Source organism: Mangifera indica, chromosome 8 (assembly GCF_011075055.1).
Source record: "Mangifera indica cultivar Alphonso chromosome 8, CATAS_Mindica_2.1, whole genome shotgun sequence".
Lineage (NCBI taxonomy): Eukaryota > Viridiplantae > Streptophyta > Magnoliopsida > Sapindales > Anacardiaceae > Mangifera > Mangifera indica.
Window position 1 is genome coordinate 532,842 of NC_058144.1, and position 21,405 is coordinate 554,246.

General features: G+C 33.9%; 3 protein-coding genes across 5 annotated transcripts; 2 read left to right on the forward strand and 1 right to left on the reverse strand.

Moving 5' to 3' along the window:
- Window positions 1–1,682: 1,682 nt before the first annotated feature.
- On the reverse strand, window positions 1,683–4,356 carry LOC123224145 (scarecrow-like protein 6). The gene has a single exon (XM_044647698.1). The coding sequence runs from the start codon at window positions 4,041–4,043 to the stop codon at window positions 1,887–1,889; it is 2,157 nt and encodes a 718-aa protein (XP_044503633.1). The 5' UTR covers window positions 4,044–4,356; the 3' UTR covers window positions 1,683–1,886.
- Window positions 4,357–10,798: 6,442 nt separating this feature from the next.
- Window positions 10,799–13,895, forward strand: LOC123222576 (autophagy-related protein 8f-like). Of its 2 annotated transcripts, none has more exons than XM_044645422.1 (6): window positions 10,799–11,332; window positions 11,500–11,564; window positions 11,663–11,718; window positions 13,097–13,149; window positions 13,302–13,420; window positions 13,567–13,895. In XM_044645422.1, the coding sequence occupies exons 2-6, from the start codon at window positions 11,528–11,530 to the stop codon at window positions 13,656–13,658; spliced, it is 357 nt and encodes a 118-aa protein (XP_044501357.1). In that variant the 5' UTR covers window positions 10,799–11,332; window positions 11,500–11,527; the 3' UTR covers window positions 13,659–13,895. The 2 variants fall into 2 exon arrangements, with proteins under 2 accessions (XP_044501357.1, XP_044501356.1); XM_044645421.1 differs by having other exon boundaries at window positions 10,801–11,332; window positions 11,478–11,564.
- A 3,412-nt stretch (window positions 13,896–17,307) lies between these two features.
- Window positions 17,308–20,287, forward strand: LOC123224258 (spindle and kinetochore-associated protein 1 homolog). 2 transcript variants are annotated; one of them, XM_044647872.1, is made up of 9 exons: window positions 17,310–17,503; window positions 17,611–17,735; window positions 18,152–18,264; window positions 18,542–18,617; window positions 18,723–18,790; window positions 19,310–19,415; window positions 19,502–19,531; window positions 19,718–19,831; window positions 20,020–20,287. In XM_044647872.1, exons 1-9 carry the CDS (start codon window positions 17,407–17,409, stop codon window positions 20,095–20,097), a joined length of 807 nt encoding a protein of 268 aa, XP_044503807.1. In that variant the 5' UTR covers window positions 17,310–17,406; the 3' UTR covers window positions 20,098–20,287. The 2 variants fall into 2 exon arrangements, with proteins under 2 accessions (XP_044503808.1, XP_044503807.1); XM_044647873.1 differs by lacking the exon at window positions 19,502–19,531 and having other exon boundaries at window positions 17,308–17,503.
- Window positions 20,288–21,405: the final 1,118 nt, after the last annotated feature.

Consider the following 21,405-nt stretch of genomic DNA (forward strand, 5'->3'; position numbering starts at 1 on the left):
AATCTTACGCTTCCCCATCTCAATAACTAATCTTTAAGATATGATTCTCCTAATATTCATATCACATTTTCACCCATCTAAGAACATGCATCTACTCTTTGCTCAGTGACTTTAGATTATACTTTCAAAGTAACATTGATGGAGCATCAAAATGCTAAAATGAGTAAAATTAAAATAATCCTCAAAACGATATTGTTTTATAACTATTTTGAATACATAAGAACCGAAAACTGAAACCTACCCAATCGAATGAGTTCCAAGTAGACTTATGTCCTCACATATTTCGATTTTGATTCTTAAATCCGAATTCTACCCGAATAAATCTCTCCCCCGTTGGAAGGATAGTGCTTTTGTAGCAAAATAGAGCAACCGTTGCTAGACAATTATATAAAAATAAAAAAAATATATAAATTTTATTACCAAAAATGACAACAAAAATAAGATTGTCTGGCGTAGTAATATAGTATTAGTATTAATTGTCCAGGAAAAGCCAATGCGCTGTTAATAGAGATAAAGCTGTTGTAATCACCATAAAGCAACATGAAACATGATGGCCTTTTGTGTATTGTAAGTGTGTTGAGAAAAAGAAAAAGAGTTGTAGGGGTCCAATGATACAACACCCATGTGAATTCATTACGGACCAGAGGAGCCTAACACCAAGTTCCATTCCATGCATGCATAACAAAATTAATTAATAATAACTAAACTATAATTTAATTATCCCCAATGGATAATTTGAGTAACAAAGGTACAAAAATGGGGCATCTAAACAAGAAAATATAAATTTTCAAACTCATTTTAAAATATGTCAAGATTTAATGTATTAGTTACATGACCCGAGTTTCCAATAAGATGCAAAAGGGAACAAAATTGTTGCATTGAATAGAATTGAATTCAATCCAAACTACTTAACTCAGATAGAGTTCAAATCAAAAATTAAATTTGTTTTCATAAACAAAGCAAATTCAAATATTTAAATTCTAATTTAATCAAATCAATTCCAAAATTAAATTGTTTATTAATCAGATTCGGATCTTGTTTCTTTTAAATCCAAGTGGTTGTGTCAAAGTAGATTTTGTTCTAACTGAATTTTGCCTTAATTACGAGTCAAACTGACACTTTGGAAGAAATAGGAATGCATGTATTAAAGCAAATTAGGTTGAGCATCCTATTATTGAGACAATACAAAACCAAACAATTACCAATTCGAGCTCGGCTCAAATCTAGAACAGCCAGTTGAAGTTCAAATAGACACAAATGATAAACAATAACATGAGAAAAGACGATAAGTATCTGGAAAATGAGATGAAGATTTACCAAAAAAGAAAAAAAAAAAAAAAAGTCTAATTTGAAACCACAGAAGAAAATGAATTGCCCAAGAAGAGCAGCCCTGATAAAGAATCATCGACAAAATTTTGATCTTGAATCGAGCTACTGAGCCAAACATGCCCAAAATGGCTCAATTCAGATCCACCCATAGTTGTAAAGAAATTGAATTATGGATCATACAACAAAGAAACAGATTTGCATCAAAAAGGAGGTCTGGTTTAATCTTTGCTCAACATGTTCTTGTCAAATCACAACAAAAAAATAACAAGCATGAACATGAACAGATTTTAGAAAAGGAACAACCAAGAAGTAGCAGGCACAGACATGTTAAGAAACTGAAAATAAGAAAAGACTGTACAAAACCATGCATCCAATTACTAAATGTTTGGTTTCAATAAGAAACAATAGGCCTAAATAAATCACATAGTCAATTAGCATAAGAGATCCACAGACAACAAAATTCAAAAAAAGATCAGAAACTAAAGCAGTAAGTTATAAGGCACCTTTGCAGCCAACGGTAATTGGGCATTACAACAATACCCAAATGCTACTACTCCTTAGCACCTCCATGCCGAAGCTGAGATGAGCTCCTTCCGCTGCCAACAGAGAACAAGCGAAGACTGTCTCTTCTCAACATGAAAACCCCGAGCCAGAGTCCGTTGCACCAAACAATCAGCTTGGGACTCGGTGAAGTTACTAAATGTCAATGGAGAGAAACCAGATTGCACAAACAGACCTCTCCAAGGAGGCAAACACTCAGGCGCTCGGTGGCGACCCAGTACAAGTTTCTCAATACAAGGGTGAAGCAAGAACCTCTCAATCTTTTGCTGGGTATCAAAATTCATATTGACAGCATCAAGTGATTCAAGCAGGCCAGAATAAGATTGAAGAGCGTGAATTATATGGTGTGGGAAAGGAACATCTGCTCGATCGCAGCCTTTATCCAAAGAAACAACAATCTTGGGAGAGAGTTGCTTCACAAAATGAAGGACCAAAGGAAGGGTGGCGGGGTAATTAGAAAAGGATGCGATTGGGAGATTCACAGCAATTGCTTCGTTTTCCAGAACATGAAGAGGCAGAGGACAAGAAGCAGAATTTATGGATTCAAGGCTTAAAATTTCTATCTCAAAAGGTATATTGATTTCACTGGCAAAGTGTTTGAGGTTTTCTTGGGTGAAACAAAGCTCTAGCTCATCATGTGAGGAGGGAGATGCAAATGCTGTAATTTTAAGCGACGGTGGACCCTGACTTCGAAGAACAAGCTCTTGCATCAGAGAAGCCCACTGACCACCATACCCAATATCGAAATCTATAATGTGGATTCTGTCAAACCCTTCAGAGGCTTCAAGAAGAACTTGGTTGCAAGTGAAATTAGCAAACTGAAGAATGGGCGAGACTTCGGAGAAAGATTTATAAGCACTAATCTTGAAAATTACGTTATAAGCAGAAAAAGTTGAAGAATTAGTGGTATTCATATGGAGAAGAAATTGCAAGGCCTCTTTGAAGTAAAAAGCAGCCCTTTGAAAAGGCTTACCAATAGGTGAGAGCTGGTGATTGAGCCGCGCCAATATCCCTTGCGCGAGTACAGGATTACCAGTTTCGATCAGCTCTGCCGCCTTGAAAACCTGGTCAATTATTTCCTCCTGAAACTGCTGGTTAGCCAATTCATCGTTCACCATCTTTTGCTTCGTTGCTGTCACTGAAACTCCCATTGTTTGACTTGGTTGTTGCTGAAGCATTTGAAGCTGCTGCTGTCGCCGAAGAAAGAGCTCCTGTTGACCCAAATCCGGAAACGCTACTTTTGGAGCCTGATTATTTGGTCCCAAATTAACCCGCTTCGGTGGTGGTGCAGATAAAAGATGATGCTCTTGCAATTGAGGGTAGGACAGCGAAAAGTATACAGCTGGATTCTGCGTAAACTGAGCTTGATTTTGGTGGATCATCAACTGAGGATTGAATATCTGAGGCTTCTCTTCCAGAGATTCCATTGGTGGTGGTTGTTGCTGCTGAGAAACGGTCGGAGCAAGAGGTGGAACAGGCAATTGATTTGTAGCTGAAGCTGAGAAAATATGATTTGGATTTGGAACCGAACCAACTCTTGCATTGTTGGCTTGAACGTTATGAGTAAAATCAGCGACTTGTAAAGAAGTATCAATATTAGGGTCAAAAGCAAAACTTGCTTGATCGACAACACCAAAACCCGCATTAAAGTCCATATCTTGATGAGACAGACCTCCAGTATGCAAAATCTTGTTCAATCCTAAAGAAGGGTCATCCATATCACCCATAATTAGCCTCACAATGGATGGTTCTTGACTAGGTGAACCAGGCAACACAACCTCCCAATCTTCCACTCCCAACCCACATTTTTCTGGGTTGCCCAAGACATAAGCCGCTGCAGTCACGCCGGTGGTGTCGGTGGAGGCAATGCCTCCACCACCGCCGTTGTTATTACCGCCGAGAGACGAAGACAGTGTTGAGGAAGATGTGGGCGGGCTTGGACTTCTTCTACTATCGAGCACAGATGTGGGCTCACTGCCCACATAGCACCAACCTTCTTTGTTGTTGTTGAGCCAGTTTTGTTGTTGTTTTCGCTGCTGCTGCTGTTGTTGCTGTTGATGTGGTGAAGCTAGCGAATCTGAAGAAGATGAAGAAGAGAAATCTAAAGGCCCCTTCCCTTGAAACCCCTCAAAGGCTAAGGGCATGGCCTTCATCTAAGAAAATCAAGAGCCAAAAAACCCACAAACCCAACAACCTAAAACTCTCCAGTTTCCAAAATCAAGGGCCACCGACCGAACCTAACCTTCTCTTCGGTTCTCTCCTCCTTTCTACAACTCTATTTGCTCTGTAAGTACCTCAGAACAACATGTTCGGTACAAAAATTTTATCTGCTGGTTCTGTGGTTTAAATTTGGCCCTCTTTCTTTTTTCTCTTCTCTTCCTCGTTGGTCCTTGTAGCCCTCTGCCTTCCTTCTGATCTTCTGCTATGGATGCGTGCAACATATAAAAGTGGTGAAGCGCCCTTCATCCTTTCTCTCTCAAGTTTTTACCTTTTTTTATGTGGCTTTTGTCTGCTGACGTAGTTATCTCTGTTAGGTCTGTTTCACTACCGCCGCACCATTTCCACTCCCAACTTATAGCGCGTGCAGAATACTTTTAAAAAAAAAAAATTAAAAACAACACCCTAACAAAAACTCAAACACAACTAATCTTTTAGATGGAAAAGATTGCACAAAAGCTTGAAAAAAAAAATCCAAGTTTGTAGAATTTATACAAAAAAAAATCATAAATTCTATTCTTTTGAAAATCTATCAAAAATTTTATAATGATAAAATTCAAAAGAAACGAAGAAACAACTCTATTACCCACAATCTTACTAATATATAAAGTCAAACCAAATCAGAAAGTACACTAAACAAAATAAACATTAGAAAAATTGTTGACATAACGTGAAGGAAACTTTTATTAAGTAAATAGTGTTAGTTTTTCTCATATAGTTCAAATTTGAAATTAAACTTAACTCAATTTAAATTCAAATTGAATAAATATAGTTTAAATTAAGAATTACATTTTTTTAATGATAAATAAAATAAAGTTTAAAACTATTAAAACAAACATATTTGAGTCCATTAATATCAAATTTAAAATAAATTATAGTTAAAACAAGTTTAAATCTTCACTAATTAATTTTGAATTAATTCTATTTTTTTTAAATCGTTTTAGACTTAGACATTATTTAAACTAGATTTTGAGCAAACAACTCTAAATATAGATTCTATGTTAATATGGGAAGAAATGTATAATAAATTAAATTATAAAACAGTTAGATCCAGTAGCTTCACAATAATGTATACATTATTTAATTTTTATGATTTATTATAGGAATAGATCATTTTAATATATATTTATGATATAAAATTAAGAGGGCTTAGCATCTTGATTGAAGATGTGTGATTCACGCTCTCAAGAGGAGCGTGAGGGTTTGTTAGTGAGTCCTCTCAGGTTTATTATTTTCTTTTACAGTGACCAATGATACGGAGAAAGGGTAACTGGCTCAGACAATTTTTGCAATTTACATCCATTCCTAAAATGACCTTGTTTGTTAGGTTTATAACTCGCAAAAGTAGGTGAATTCGTGGGTGTTCTAGTAATTATGGAGAAACACTATCCGCTGGCCTGGTTTTCGAAACTGAATCTGACGGCACGAGATCATGAGTGGGGCTTTTACTGATATTATAAATATCGAGACAGTTTTTGACGGTTGTGATATTTTGTTTGCGACAAATATGTGTGGCTGTGATCGAGCGCTGGTATTTGCTCCAAAGAAGCCGTAAATTGTGATCAGGACAGTGACGTCACAAATTTTATTACCAAATGCTGGTTTATAAGTCTCAAATGGTATCTCCCCCTAAAACTCTGTAAATATCCACACAAAAGTCCACATATTTCCTGGTTTCAGGTCACCATTGATTTAATCCTCCTCTCCTCCTCTCTTTCTCGGACCCTTATTCCTATTCTTCCATTTTTCTATGATTTTTTATTTAATTGATTAATACATGGATGATGAAATCAATTAAAGTTTGGTGTTGACTATAATTCTTATTACAATGAAATAAATTATCGGACTAGTGCAATAATTATAGGATTGGTTATTAAATTTAAAATTTTTATTAATTTAATATAATCAATCCAACTTTAAGTAAAAGTTGTTGGAAAAAAAATATCTTCCAACAAATTATGGATTTTAAACAAATCAAATCTTGTTAAAAGGTCTTAATATGAACACCAATAAATAGATAACACTGGAATAATATTTAAAGTTTGACACTTGATTATTAGTCTAAAAACAGGTTGATAAAAAAAACTCGTTTGATATGAGTTATGCATAATTTCCTGGATGTTCAAGAAAACATAATTAGTGTAACAAATCTCATTGTTTTAGCTTTCTGTGAGAAAATAAGTTATATTTCAATTATTAATTAATTTAATTTAAATAATTGTTTAAAAGTCAATATTTGTGGCCATTTATAAACCAAATGTTATGTCCATCAACTAAAAATTACAATTATTCAAATCAATAAAATTATCGAGGTAATTATCTATAACTAATACAATTGTTGTTGTTGGTGTATTTTCTCCCGTAGTTGTTCTAAAGTTAATGTCATGGTTCAAATCAAAGAATAAGTTCATATTAGTTATTTAGATTCTACCTTAATTTGTAAATAATTTATTTTAAATTTAATTAAAATAAATTAAATTTATATATTTAAATTGATTCAAGTTTAATTTATTTTATAAAAATAAATTTAATTATTATTTCAAACTTAACGCATATGAGATAAACTCGAATTAAACATCTAGCAACTTAAAGCAACTCCAACCCTAAGTAGTAAGAGGGAAGAGCGAGCATGCCTAGGTTTGAGATGAATTGTTTATTGAAACCATGACTTGGACATGTCAGTATGAGGGATTAGTTTATGTTCTCCACCCATGTGAACAAGTTTCCCTTCTTCTCTCTCATATGAAGTGTAAAGTCTTCCAAATCAAACTCACTTTGCTTCCCTCTCTTCACTTTTCCAATTCAAAATTTCGGTTTTTTATTATCCCTTTCTTTCTTCTTTCTCAATATTTATATACGTCTGTCTTTGTTGTCTAAAAGGACTGGACTGGACTGGATTCTTTATCACAACTTCTTTTCTCTCTTCTCAAGACACCCCACACCGCAAGCAACATCCTAAAAAAAGGCCAGGCTAATATTTCTTATTCAAGTTTTAATTTAATTTTAAAATATATTTATAATAATTTTAAATTTTAAATTATTATTTATAGGTTAATTTTTATTAAAATTGTTAGTTTAGATAAGAATATAATTGTTATGTTACTACTAAATCTTATAAGTTAATATCATTTTTTTTAAATTTTAAAAACAACAATTCACCGAATTATTAAAGTTTAAAAAGTTAACATTTTATCTTTATAGTTTTATTTCTTACCATCCATTATTCAGCAATCGTTTTCCAACCAATCTCCTATCTATTAGTGCACCCTTACTCATCTTGGATTACAATACTATGATAAAGATTAATAGATAAAGCGACAATGATGCTTCAATTCAGATCCACGATAGAGACATTTGGAAGACATTTCGATTCAACTAGGAACGTGATGGAGATACTCAAGAGATATTATTGTTGACCGAGATTTGTCACGTGATGGATTTGAATGAATAGGCACAATTCGTCATGTTCATGGCAGCTTCATCATTGCATCATCATTTGGGATGCAAGAGGGTACGCCTATAGATGGAAGGTTGATCGGAGAACCGTCTTCGAAGAAGGAAGGGGAAAAAATGAAAACTTAAGGGTGAAATGTTAACTTTTTAAACTTTAAAAATGAAAGTGAAATATTAATTTTTAAAATATGAGAAGAAAAATGATATTTTTTATGATTTAATTATACAATGATAATTTTATTTTTATCTATAATAAAAAATTTGAATAAAAATTAATTTATAAATAAATATTAAAAATTTTAAACTACTAAAACTTCGGGGGAAAATGATCCTGGTGTGTGTATATGTCACTCAAATACGTACAGTCAATTGTTATATGCACTGAATCACTTGGAACGTGGAAGACAATGGATGGATATATAAGAATTAAGAGCGGCTCGGGTGACTGTCCAGGAAACGAAACTGTACGTTGAATCAAGATATTCATTTATTTGATGTAAATACGTGAACTTGCTGTTCATCCTTTCTGATATTCGATATATACTCTCTATATTTTTGTAATCTGTCTTTTGGCCTTCTGAAGGTTGCTGAGGATTTTAGTTTATTTTATCTTTGACACCTTCTTCATGAAACCGCATTAATATCGAATGAGTCCAATCCAATTTATAAACCGCGTACAAAACTTTTTCAAGTTGTGCTCCAGGGATACTAATATTATTAATTTATATATTAGTATTAATGTGTCGCCATTTTATCTAGGGAAAATGACTGTTTCTCACCCAAATTTTAGGTTACTCTCAAACCTATATCCATAAAAGATGAAAAACCTAAATTCTCATCTATAGTCAATCTTTTGTTAATTTTTTCTGTTAAAAAGAGGGGTAAAATAGTCATTTTATTGTTTATATCAAAAAGTTATAAAGTTTATTACTCTCTGCCCCCTCAGGGTTTAAAAACTAACATTTTACTTTTACTTAAAGTTTTTAAACTTTTAAAAGTAATATTTTCACCGCTAAACCTATGGTTTTCATATTTTTTAAAACTCAGCCGGCCCCCATAACTTTCAAAAATAGCATTTTCATCCTCATTTTTCAATTTCATCTTCCACGTCATCTTCGACCTCCTCCTTCTCCTGGTGTGACGACAGTGGTGCGATAAAGAGATCTCCATCTCCTCGTTGCATGATGCGATGAAGAGACGCAGATCTCTTCATCGCACCACCCAAAAGACAAAAGACGACGTTTCATTGCTCATTGCGTCGTCCAAAAGTGACAAAGAAGCGTCATCCTTAGTCTATTCTTTTAGATTTGGACGACGCTTAGTAGTCTAGATCTGGGCTACAAAAGGTTATCCTTTACAATTAGAGATGAGAGATTGGTGGAATACGTTGGTCGTCGGTGATGGTCGGAGAAATAAGCAGACTTTAGGGATGAAATCTAAATTTTTCAAACTTTGAGGATGGGTTGAGGTGTTAGTTTTTAAAGCCTGGAGGAGGAAAATGATAAAATTTTAAAATTTATACGTAAAATGACGATTTTACCTATGTTTCTAACTAAAATGTTGGAAGGTAGTTTGACTATAGGTGGAAATTGAGATTTTTCATCTCCTGTAGGTGTAAGTTTGAGAATGGCCTAAAATTTGGATGGGAATTAGTCATTTTCCCTTTTATCTATAGATAAATCACTAATCGTAATATGTCATGTCACCAATGGAATATAAATTAGTATTGTTAATGCATTTAGTTATATGATTATAATGGTAGGGTTACACTCATACTTCACATTAGCTTTTATTTTCACCTAATTAGAATATGAAACCATGAATCTCGCATGTGAATGATTGATAATGAAATTTGTTATGCCCATTAAGGTAGTTGTGAGTATTGGATTCGATTTAAATTGTTTAAGCTAAAATTAGAGATAAAATCAAACTTGAGTCGAGTTTGAATAAATTTTAATATTCAATTTCAAATAAATTCAAATAGTTACAAAAGTTAAATTATTTTCAAGGTAATTCCAACCTTAACTGGGTAAATTCAAGTTTGTTTTCTTTTGCTTTCTCTTAAACTATTATTTTAAATTTTTCGTCTTGACAATTTAATTGGGCAAAACTAAGCCCATTAGATTACTTTCAAGTAGAGTTTGATTTAAGTTTGAGTTTGAGTTTGAGTTTGCTTTAAAACTGTTTAAGTTTTATTTTATATTAAAATGATGTTATTTTGATTTTATTAATTAAAATGATATCATTTTAATCAATTTGTATTAATTTTTTTAAACTCATAAATTTTACAAGCTAAACACTTTTAAAACTCTAGTTTGAGTTTTAAAATATTAAACTCTCAAGCTTAAACAAGCTTGAACTTAACTTGTTTTAAGTTTGTTTAAACCGAATTTGAACTTGAGCTCAAACAAACTTAATTTGAATCTAACCCTTCCTCCAAGTAGAGTTTAAAGAGAAACGCAGTGTTTTAAAAATTGTAAGCAAGTTATCTTTTCTTCCTTGAATTGACTCTGGGGCTTGCCAACATGTGAAATTGGGCCTTTTAGAGAAATGCGTTCACTGTGATCTAGCCCAAAACAGCTTAACACAAATCACGACAAGAAGCATGCAGCGAAAACTTAATGCCAAACGAAAAGGTAATTAAGATTTGAGATGAATAAAACTAATCCGGACAGAAAAAAAAAAAAGAACAGATTGTTTATATAAATTGATATGATAATATCTAATTAGATAATATAAGTTTTTTATTATTATTATCATCATCATTTGATAACATATAACAATATTATCTTATATGAATAATTTAATAAGATTTATAATAAAATATATAAATGTGGATTACATAAGGGTATATTAGTTTTTAATATATAAATATGCATCATTTAGTTTACAAGTATATTGAAAGAGCATTGATAAGTTATATTTTTATTGGACTTTATTTTTATTTTCAACCCAAGGTTTAAGGAATCACATGCTGCCAGCCTGCCTAGTCACTCAATAAGATTCGTTAGTGATGTAAATTTATTCTAAATTTGTTGCCATATAAATTGCTACAATGTAAATATTCATCGAAATTGACACAGCATAGCATAGCATAGTGGTAACAAATAGATTTGAGTTATTCAAGTTTGGATGTGACAATTCATATTCAAAATAAGGATTTGATTAATTTTTATAAAATAAATCCAATTTAAATTAGTTTAAATTGAATATTGTTTAACTTTATTTCAAATCTCTAACTTATCAATATTAAGTGATCTAAAACTGAGTAAATTAAATTGGAGGCCATCTCGATTGGAACTTGATCGAACTCCATCAGAATCTAATCAGTCATTCTTTATGATGTTTCAGTTGAAACTGATTTAGTTTCGTTCACATCCCAGCCAACTAATCGTATGAAATCATTATCCAACGAGGTCATTTTTAATATTGAAATGGATTAACAGGAGAAGCTAGCCATCCAAAATGAAAAGAGACGGTTATAGCAAGAAAGATCAAGTCTGGCAGTAGCTGGCTTCTTTGTGAACGGCTGAAACTCCTCCGCCATGAGCGGCTTTTGCATATTTTATAATATATTTATTTAGAAAAAATTTACCAGTAACACGTCACTTTATCCATTATTTATCTGCAACTGCAAGACAAAGCTATTACAAGTTCGTCTGCTTTGGTGCAAAACGAAGAGTATTCGACAACTGATTTGAGAATCGTATTCGGTCTTTCAATTTCTAGAAATTGAATTATTAAATCTTTTCAGCGACTAACAGCGCGTTTGGTAATTGCTGTGGATACTTTTGCTATTCCCTTTCAATTTTTGATATTAGGGTTTCGTTTCTCTTTAGCCTGATTTAATTTAACATATTTTTTGCACGGTTTTGTTATTGATTTTTTTTTTTTTTTTGGTTTTACTTTCTATTTAGATAACATAGAAGCTTTCATCAGTGTTCTGCAGTTCAGTCGACAATCAAAGATGACTAAAAGTTGCTTCAAGATAGAGCATGATTTTCGTAAGTCTTTGATGATTATGTTCTGTTACAAGAATCTTCTAATTGATTGGTTTATTTTCTTTGATAGCTTCTGTAACTGATACAAATTGAGTCTGCAGAAAAAAGGCGCGCCGAGGCTGAAAGAATTAGAGATAAATATCCAGATAGAATTCCTGTGAGTACTGAGCTTTGGCTTTTATTTATTTTTTTCCTCAATTATATTCATTGAGTAATATACTGGGTGTACTACCAACGAGTACAAACGTGGGTACAGATGGATTGGTGTTATTATGTCTCTTATTCAAAATTACTCACGCATATGATGATACATGGAATTTTGTACCCGTATCCATTGTTTGTATGTGAAATAATATTGATTATAATTTGGTGCACTCCTATGCTGATATGTCAATTATTGTTGTACTAAATTGCTTCTACTTTAAATATGTGGTGCCTTCCTTCTTCAGTTAACCGTTAGTTTTATGTTTTTATGTGCTAAATACGATGTGTTTTGATAATTTAATCTGCCTCTTTGTAACCTTATACATATTTTAAGCAACTTTTTGTGGAAAAATGGGAATGTTCTGCTGGAATTCTTCTCTGTCATAGTCGAACCCTATGATATCTGTTCTCTTTTGTTGAAGGATATATAGTCAAGTTTTGTTTAAACCATTTGTACATGGTGCCAACGGTGTTGCTGCTAAACATTACTGATCAATTTTTTCTTTTGAGAATCGAGTGCCCTCCTATTATAATCTAAAAAAGTTTACTTCCATTGATGGTGAATTACATCGGCATGATAGGTTTATTAACTACTTTTACTGTTTGAAATTTTATGTCAGTTAGATACCTTCAACATTTTATTGCTATTTTATGCAATTGAGAGAGGAGCTTAATAATTCCTACATCTATTATTCTTCAAGTCAAAATATGAATGTTTTATGACCCTCTATTATAGACAACTATGATGTTGTCCCTTCAATCTCTTGCATGTGTCATGTGGTGGTGTTGGGATTCCTGGGATATGTCTTTTGGAATTGTTTAGAAGGTGTTTTGAATTTGTTGATGCTGAGGAAGTAATATACTTGTGACTATAGTTTTCTGTATGGTAGTTTTTGAACCTCTGCTTGTGTTTCGGAAGGGATCATATTGTTGAGACAGGAATTCACATTGATGGAATTTGTATTTCCCTTTCTGTTCTTTTGAAAAACGGTTTGACTGGTTGGTGAGTGTAGCTTGAATACTGAACATAATTTGAAATAACTAGACAGAAAATGGGGTTATCCCAATTCTTCACCTTAAATTAAAACTGAACAAGATCTTAAAAGTTCCAGGCCCCATCTGAAACAAAGCATCAATTTAAGCTGTTTGTTGTATGCTAGTATGGAAAAAGCCTGTGGTTAACAATATTGGATTACTTGTGCAGATAATTAACAGTGCTTGCACATATTTTTATCTGCCTATTGGATAAGTCTGGTTTTGTGGATAAAGGCATTAATTTCTTTGTGTGGTCACCCTCTTACTCATATCAATGTTTTCTATGTGCTTTATAGGTGATTGTGGAGAAGGCTGAGAGAAGTGATGTTCCCTCTATTGACAAGAAAAAGCAAGTATCAATTTTGTGCTGTATAAGTTTTTCTGTGTTTTTTTGGTTACTGTATGCAAATTGTTCACTATAGTTAATATCCGTTTTAAGGGCCTAATACAAAATTTGGATGCTTGAAAGGAGTATGTATTAACATGGTTATCATTTTGCAGATTTTTAGTACCGGCTGACCTGACAGTTGGTCAGTTTGTTTACGTGATACGGAAGAGAATTAAACTGAGTGCAGAAAAGGCAATCTTCATATTTGTTGACAGTGTCCTCCCACCTGCAGGTTTAAAGCTCTCCTCCATTGTCCTCTCTTCTTTCATTAATCTGGTTGTTTGCTCTTGAAAAATTATGGCAATTTGAAAGCAGTGGAATTTTCAAAAGACTGATATTTTCCAGTGTAGAGGTATCTAAATACTTTTGATATCGCAGGAGCAATAATGTCTACCATTTATGATGAAAAGAAGGATGAAGATGGATTTCTGTATGTGACATACAGTGGGGAAAACACATTTGGTTCATAGATGCTGCAATAGCCTCGGTGCTTTCTTCTGGTATCTGTGCTTTTCTTATGCTTGTATTTATTTCCTGCATTTCCTTCCGGTTATATTCCCTCACCTTTCTCCACCAGTATGGTTATACTTTGTATAGAGCTGGCTTTATCTGCACAAACTATGTGGTATCATAGCTGTGAATAATTAATTCCCGGATGGTTCCGATAAATTTGCTAATTTTAATATAAAAAATAATTTATCGCTGAATTCCATTCTGGCTGGGTCTGAATAATGCTCAATTTGAGAGTGGTTATAATATAAAAGAGTTTATTTGATATTGACAAGTTGAGGTTCAAATTGGGTTAGAAAATAATTTTACTTTGAATTCGATTTGAATCGGATTATATTTGAATATTCGGATTGATTTAAATTTGATTCATTTTATGAAAATGAGTTCAATGTTTTGTTTAAACTTGGTGTGATCGAATTGAGTGCCAATTAATCGGTTGAATTTAACCCTGCCTAAACAAGTTGGATTCTCCCCCAAGAAGTCTAATAACCAACTGATGTGAAAAGAAAAGGGCCTCATCTTATCTGAAAATTGTAGCTGCGGGGCGGCCTGGCATCCAATATGGTACATGATGTACTCAAATATCAATAATAAAATTATGTTTTCACTGTTAAATACTTAATGAACGAGTAATATATAACATTAGTTTGATATCAATGTTTAAACAGTAAAAGATTGTTTCAAATATATAAAATAAAAAATATAAAGAGGAAAGCGCTAGCGCTTTCTAGGATCATGCTCCAAGGTTGACCATAATCACTTAGACGAAGATCCAAGGGCAGATAGTAAAGTTAATCAGATCTCATTCCTATATTATACTTCACGGAAGTAACAGTAGATATCACAACGAGTGGCAGATTAAGCGAGAATGGCCGAGGGGACAACGAAGTCGAGTTGACCAAGAATGCTTTACTTTAACATGAAGCACCGAGTCGAGCCAATTGTCAATGCCAAGCCCGAATCCCCAGCTACCTTGGCAGCCCAGCCTGTTGTGCAGGCACTCTCACACCAACCCAAACATGTTGAAGTAGCCGGGCAGCCCGGCCGGCTCCCTCAATTCTGTCATTGCTTGTGAGACAGGCTTCGCAAAATTGTGTATCATACAGGAGATTTTAGAGTTCGGATCGATATAACTTAAAAAAATAATAAAAATTTAAAAATATATATAAAATGGTGGGTTAAAGATACAATATAGATCTTTTGAGTCATTCTTGGACCTTGTCATATTACAGATTGGTACAACCAGTAAAACCCACCATTGACAGGCCATAAATCGATATGAACCCATAAGCACGATAAACCATGTCTAATCCGTTTTATGCAACCCATTATTGTGCCTAATTAGACTACTTATATTTAAGTAGCTCAGTAAAGTAACGTTGGTTGTATCTTCCAGAGTTTGTTACAGAATCCAATAACTTACAAAGCTGTGCCAGCAATTTTGCTACATAAGATCTACTTTCCTTGATTGCCTTTCAATGTTTTTGGGTTGAAACAAGTTTACTTCATATATTATGAGTAGTTATAATATTTAACTTATAACTACACAATCCAATCATATTTGTTAATTTGACCGTAAAAATAACAAGGATGCCACTAAAATTAATAAAAAATATTACTAAAACGTTTTATTGTTACAGTGTTCATTTCTTACTTCTCCTCATCCATACATATGCATGTTCTATTAATAAAACCTCGTAAATCTCTTTGTCAACCTGCCTGCAATGTTTGTACTACATATACATAATTGCCACCATCAGTACCATAATTCCAACACTCTCCAAAACCACCACCCCTTGCTATATATACATCTTAAATCTTTTGGCACTTGTACGTCTCTTTCTATGTCGATCTCGTATTGTCTCCCCGTTTTCCTTATATGCCTGATTTCATATGCATGAAATGCTTGGCGTCTTGGTGACACCCTTGAAGAGAAATTTCACACCCTTATTAAGGTCCGTTCATATGGCTCTGTTGTAGATTATCATTGTTATTTTATGTTGAACAAATTTCAGCAAACCCCGTTTTAATCTTTACGACTTTTTCGCAGATTGATGAGAAGGAGGGTATGGACACTGTACCATTTGTACCGAAGCCAAATTCATTGTTGACGTCCAATGAACTTGCGACAACAAGAGTAGAGAGAATCGAAGACAGAAAAGACGCCAAGTTGAAGATGCCACATGAAGAAACAGGAAAGATATCAGGTGCTGGCCAAACTGATGAGCCTACAAGTTCAGTTTCTTGGCATGTGCCTCACGGTAAACATCCCCAAGAAAACCCTGGATTTAACTTGGGCTACTCAGCCAAAGACACATCCTCCTCATGACTATCTGAATACGGGTGTAGAAATACCAGTATCAAGCTAGTAATGCGAGCCTTAATATCTCCAAAGGAAAAAAAATGTTAAACCTTTGTTGCAGGCAAATATATGACTTTAAAACATAGGCCTATAATTCTTACGAGGCCCTTTTTAATTTCTTATTCTACGTGTATCATATATACTGCTACTTCTCAGCTTAACGGATCTTTTCTTACTTAGTTGACTAATTATGGCATTAATTCTTCTATCTCATTTTAATTTCCTCATTTCTTCCTTACACTATGATCGTTATCACCGTCAAGATTATGTCATTAATACGATATAAGGTTGATTACTGGACACTAGCTAGATACATATACATGACTTGCTTTCTATATCAGAAGGTTAAGTGCAGAGAGAGAGAGTCTTAGGCAATCTCTCGACCATTACTACTGATAAATGTTCCAACCTTAATGCTTACACGGTGATTTGGTGAATACAAACTTATTAGAATAAAGACCACACAAGGTTCAACCCATGGGTCAACTAATAACAATAAAATCTTATCCGAATACAAGTTTTATATGCTCTTCGATTAGGGTTGGATTCGGCCATCACACTGAGATTGAGTTAAATGATAGTCGTAGACTCATTTTCAAATCGGAGCTAAATTTAAATTATTCTTAAATTGAGTTTGAATCACAACTTGTTAATCTCAAACTAATTTTTTTAAATTCGAGACAATCTCAAACTAATTTTGTCGATATTTGGTTTGAATTGAATTTAACCTTATTTTTGTTAATCAATTGTTTAAAAAAACAATTTATATAATAATTTGGTTTTTTTAACCCTTTTTTAAATAAAGATTTCTTAAGACCCTTTGGTAAAAGTGGGTTCAAATCAAATTGAACACAAACATAAACCAACTTGAGCTAAGAAAAAATTTTAAAACAATGAGGTTGTCGAAAAAGAAGAAGAATCAGTGGAGAAAATGAATCTATTAGTGACTGTTCAAAAACTTTTTCAATTTGAGGTGATGCTATTTCAGTTTGAATTTGGCTTGTTCAAACCTAAAACCGAACTGGCTTGGCTCGGTTTATCGCATGCCCAGCCCATCCGTAATCGTTACAAGGCCTTCTCCAGAATCACTTCAGCGGGTCTCGTTTAGGGCCTATTGGCCCATCAAATTTTCAGGCCTTAGGCCTGGGCCAGCCAGATTGTTATTGATTAGCAACGCATCTCTACTGATATTTGAATTTTGTTACAAGTGCTTCCTAATCTTCCCGCCGAAACACATTTATGCTTTTCAAGATTCAAATCAATTTCAAGTTTTATAATCTAGCCCAATTCCTGTAGATTTCCCTAGAATAAACAGAGTGCGGGAGAAAAGACAGAGGATAGGAGACATGGATACGAAGAAAGCAGGATCTTCGCTCGATTCTCTGATATCTTCCTTTAATACGCGAATCGCTGAGATGCAGGAACTCGTAATCGCCCGAAACAGTGAGTCTACTGGGAATCCAATTGCTTGACTCGTCTTTCACGTACCTACGTTGTTTTAGTATTTGTTCACTCAATTTTAATTTTGTGGGCGCGCCTTTGCCTTGCAGTGTACCCAGCTAGTAGTGTCGTTGATTTGTCGGCAGTGGACGCGGCAGTGAAGACATTGGAGCTGCAAATACAGGCGATCAAGGACCGATTGCGTGAGGAGACCGAGGCTATCCCTAAAGCCAAAGTAATCGGCTCGGTTTTTTTTGTTTTTTCAATTTGGGTTTGTTTGGTTGCAATTTTGTGTTTATAATTTGACAAAGCTGCCATTTATATTCTTCTATAAAGTTTGTTGATCCGCTTTTTAATCAACCAGTATTGCTTCATTTACGTGTTAAGAACATGTAGGAAAACAATAGAATTCGAGTTTTTGCTGTTCCGGTATTCAAATATTTCCAATTATTTTACGACCTAGAAAAAGCCTAAAAGCTTCTTTTATTTTCATATGAAAACTCAAGAACTAAGCACGGCCAATTAAGTGGAGCGTTTTTGTTTCTAGTGTTGGGATTTTAACTGGAAAGTAATCTAGAATGCATTATGCATATTGAATGTTTGCTCTCAAATTGTTAGTTGATATCAGTTGGGCTGTTGCACTGATTACAGAAACTCATGGATGCATCACTGCGGCAGCAGAAGATACTGCAGGACATGTCTGTCCACGTTTCCTCACATCTGCCTCAAAGAATGCCCATGTTAGATTTGGCTACTAATAGATGGTAATTCTGTTCTTTCTGGCTCTATAGTAGATCACCAAAATTGGAATTTGATTCTAATTTTGTATTCGAGTTCATGTGACAGCAGGCTGATTTGAAAGTGCCGCCTTAATTGTAAGATGATATAATAAATGATTGAACTTGCTCAAATCTGTTACCACACCACCTGGGGCAGGAAGCTGGGATCTAAACTTTGTTTAGTGTTATTGTAGATTTGTTAGTTCAGCTATAATTGCCTTGTATAGAAACTCAATACTTAAACCGTATTTTGATATTCCAGTTTGCTTCCAGTAGCCCCTAAACACCAAGCTGATGGTGGATCTCTGAAACAAAACGAGCCAGCAGTATTACCTAAGGTGTGGACTTTCGTAGAATAGCACTAATAAATGGTTTTACTGGACCAGCATTAGTACCAGTGTATATTCTCCTGTCTAAAATCCGCTTGTTTTGGTCAATTATAGGAGAAAAGGGGTCGTGCCTCTCCACCATTGTGGTACATAACTTCCAATGAACTGGATTCTCTGTCCTCGTAAGTACATTACTCTTTTCCGAATATACAATTTTGTTTGTGATGAATGAACTCTTTCAACACCTTCTGTTTATCCATCATATTGGTTAACCAGCATGATGTAACCAGTAGTCTAAGGCTGGTCGTGAGGACAAGAGTTTCAATTCGTTGTTGAATGCTCCAGTGTGACATAAATTACTAGATAAAGAGACTACTGTGTTTCTAAGATTTTCCCTATTGAGCATATGTCATGCATTTCAGATTGTTTAGGTAGGCCAACTTTTTTAAAGATCGGAAACAGCAAGGATGATAACATTCTTAACTTCGCATGGAGATACGCGCTAGTAATTGATCACGTGTTATTTTCTAAGTGTACAAGCATGCTCTATCCTAGGAATTCAAATCAAAATGTATTGTACAATGGAATGCAATTCTTTCCCTTGTTCTCTTTTCGGTTCTTTTTGTTCAAGGATTAGATGCAGTTTAGGACACTTTCATTCTATGGTTATGTAACAGTATATTAACTCCAGCGAATTTCAGATACATGAGAGGAAGGCTCACACTAGAGAAAGTTAATGCAGCAATCAATGACATGGCAACATATGCTGAAGCAAATACCCAACTTATTTCAGCCCCAAAGAAGAAGGTTATGATCAAACTTAGTATTTTGATTATTATTCTTCAACCTTCCTCCTTACAATTATACTTCCCATTTTACCTTTCTCCATGAAGTTGGCAGAAAATCTCTGGGAAAAAGCCCTAGTAAGTGAACTTAACTGTGTCACAAAAATACTTTTTGTAGTAATTTCCTTGCAAAAAAGGCCCGCACAGAAATAGCAATATGAATTAATATTCAGTGCTAAATTTCTAGATATGTGAACCTTTCTTTAATTCAAGCTGCTGACTAAATAATTTTTAATTTATGGAATTGATTTTTGCCACATGCAGGAGCTAAGAGATATTGCAACAACGGAACCAGTTAAGGGCAAACACTTTTTCCTTGAAACTGACATGAAAGGACCGGCATTGAAGCTTGATAATACTGGAAAAGCAATACTGACTGTGAGTGCTTTCATTTACTTTGCCATTGCCTCATGCAACTTCAACCATAATCTGCAAACACATATAGTTTTCATCATGTTGAATAAATGCAAAAATAATTTCATAGTTATATCACTGTCCTTGGGCGATGATATTTGCAACTGTCTGCATAAAATATGTATCAACTTAACGGCGATGATGTTTCACAGGTCCTTCGTCACCTTGGGCGCATCAGTGAGACTCGAATTGGGCATCACAGAGTGATGATTCTTTTGAAGCCCCAGTGAATGGCTGTGCTTTCCTGGATACCCTTGGTAATATTATTGATCATTTATTTTTATTTTCAATTACCTGAGTGAGAGTAAATGTTTCAAAGCTTAGAGGTGCAGAAACAGAGAAAATATACTAGCTTTCGAATTAGGCTTAGAATATTACTGAAAACTACTATCAGTTGAAATTCAGTTCAAATTACAACTATGCTCCATCGAGTAAATGTTATACATAAACAATAAAACTATGAATACTCATTTTAAATATAAAAATAAATATATATTTAATATATGTCATTAAGTAATTGATATATATTATTAGATAATTAATAATTTTAAATTAAAAATAAAATATTATTTATTTTTATAATAATATATTAATTTATGTATTCAAAGTGTCACATAGCATTGGTCGACCAGGATAATTATGGATTGAGTTCCTAAGGCCTGGTTTGAATATTACCAGAAGAATAAAACTCTGGTGGATTTTTTTGCTTTGATTATAAAGAGTCAATATTTAGCTGGATCATCATTTTGTGCTTAGGTAGAAGCTGTTTTGTTTTGTTCTTTTATTTTTTTTCGTCAAAGTCAAATTTAAACCCAACTCTATCAAGTTAGAGAAAACTTAAATCCAACTACTGATGTATAACAATTTATTTTGATACGTGTTCAACAAGTTTTAAATCCCTGTCCACTTGGATGGCCACCCTATTGTTTTACAATTATTATTATTTTATTATTATTATTATTATCTCGGCCTTGCCTTCCATTCAATGGTGACAGAACTTTATCAGATCTTCGAGGGCCCCGCGTTGAGTGCTTTTCAATTTTTTGTCTTGTTTCTATTGGGACCTATTTTCAGAAAATAAAGAAATAATTATTGCTTGACATTAAAGTCGTGCTGAACAAACCCAGGTGTCGGAATACTATTGAAGTTTCCACTTTCTTGAAGAGAACGTTACCCTTTGTAATTGAGCGCACTTGTCAACAAAGTAAGCTAGAAGATATTGAAACAACCCCTTTGTTCAATTGACAAGGTCATTTTTTGTCATTTAATGAAGTGCTTGGAAGTTGTTCATTAAGTGTTATAATAGTCAAATGAAATTTTATTCATAACCATATGACCTGGGTTCCCCAAAATAACAAATGTTCAATTTATCAGAAACAAACCCATCTTCCAATCTACATTAGTAGAGTTTCAATCTAAGTCAAGCCGAGACTAATGCTAGCTCGAGTTTGCACGGGAGTCATAATATCCCATTCAAATTGCAAATTTAAGCATCTTCAATGTCATATAATATCATTAAAAGATTATTTTTACAATTA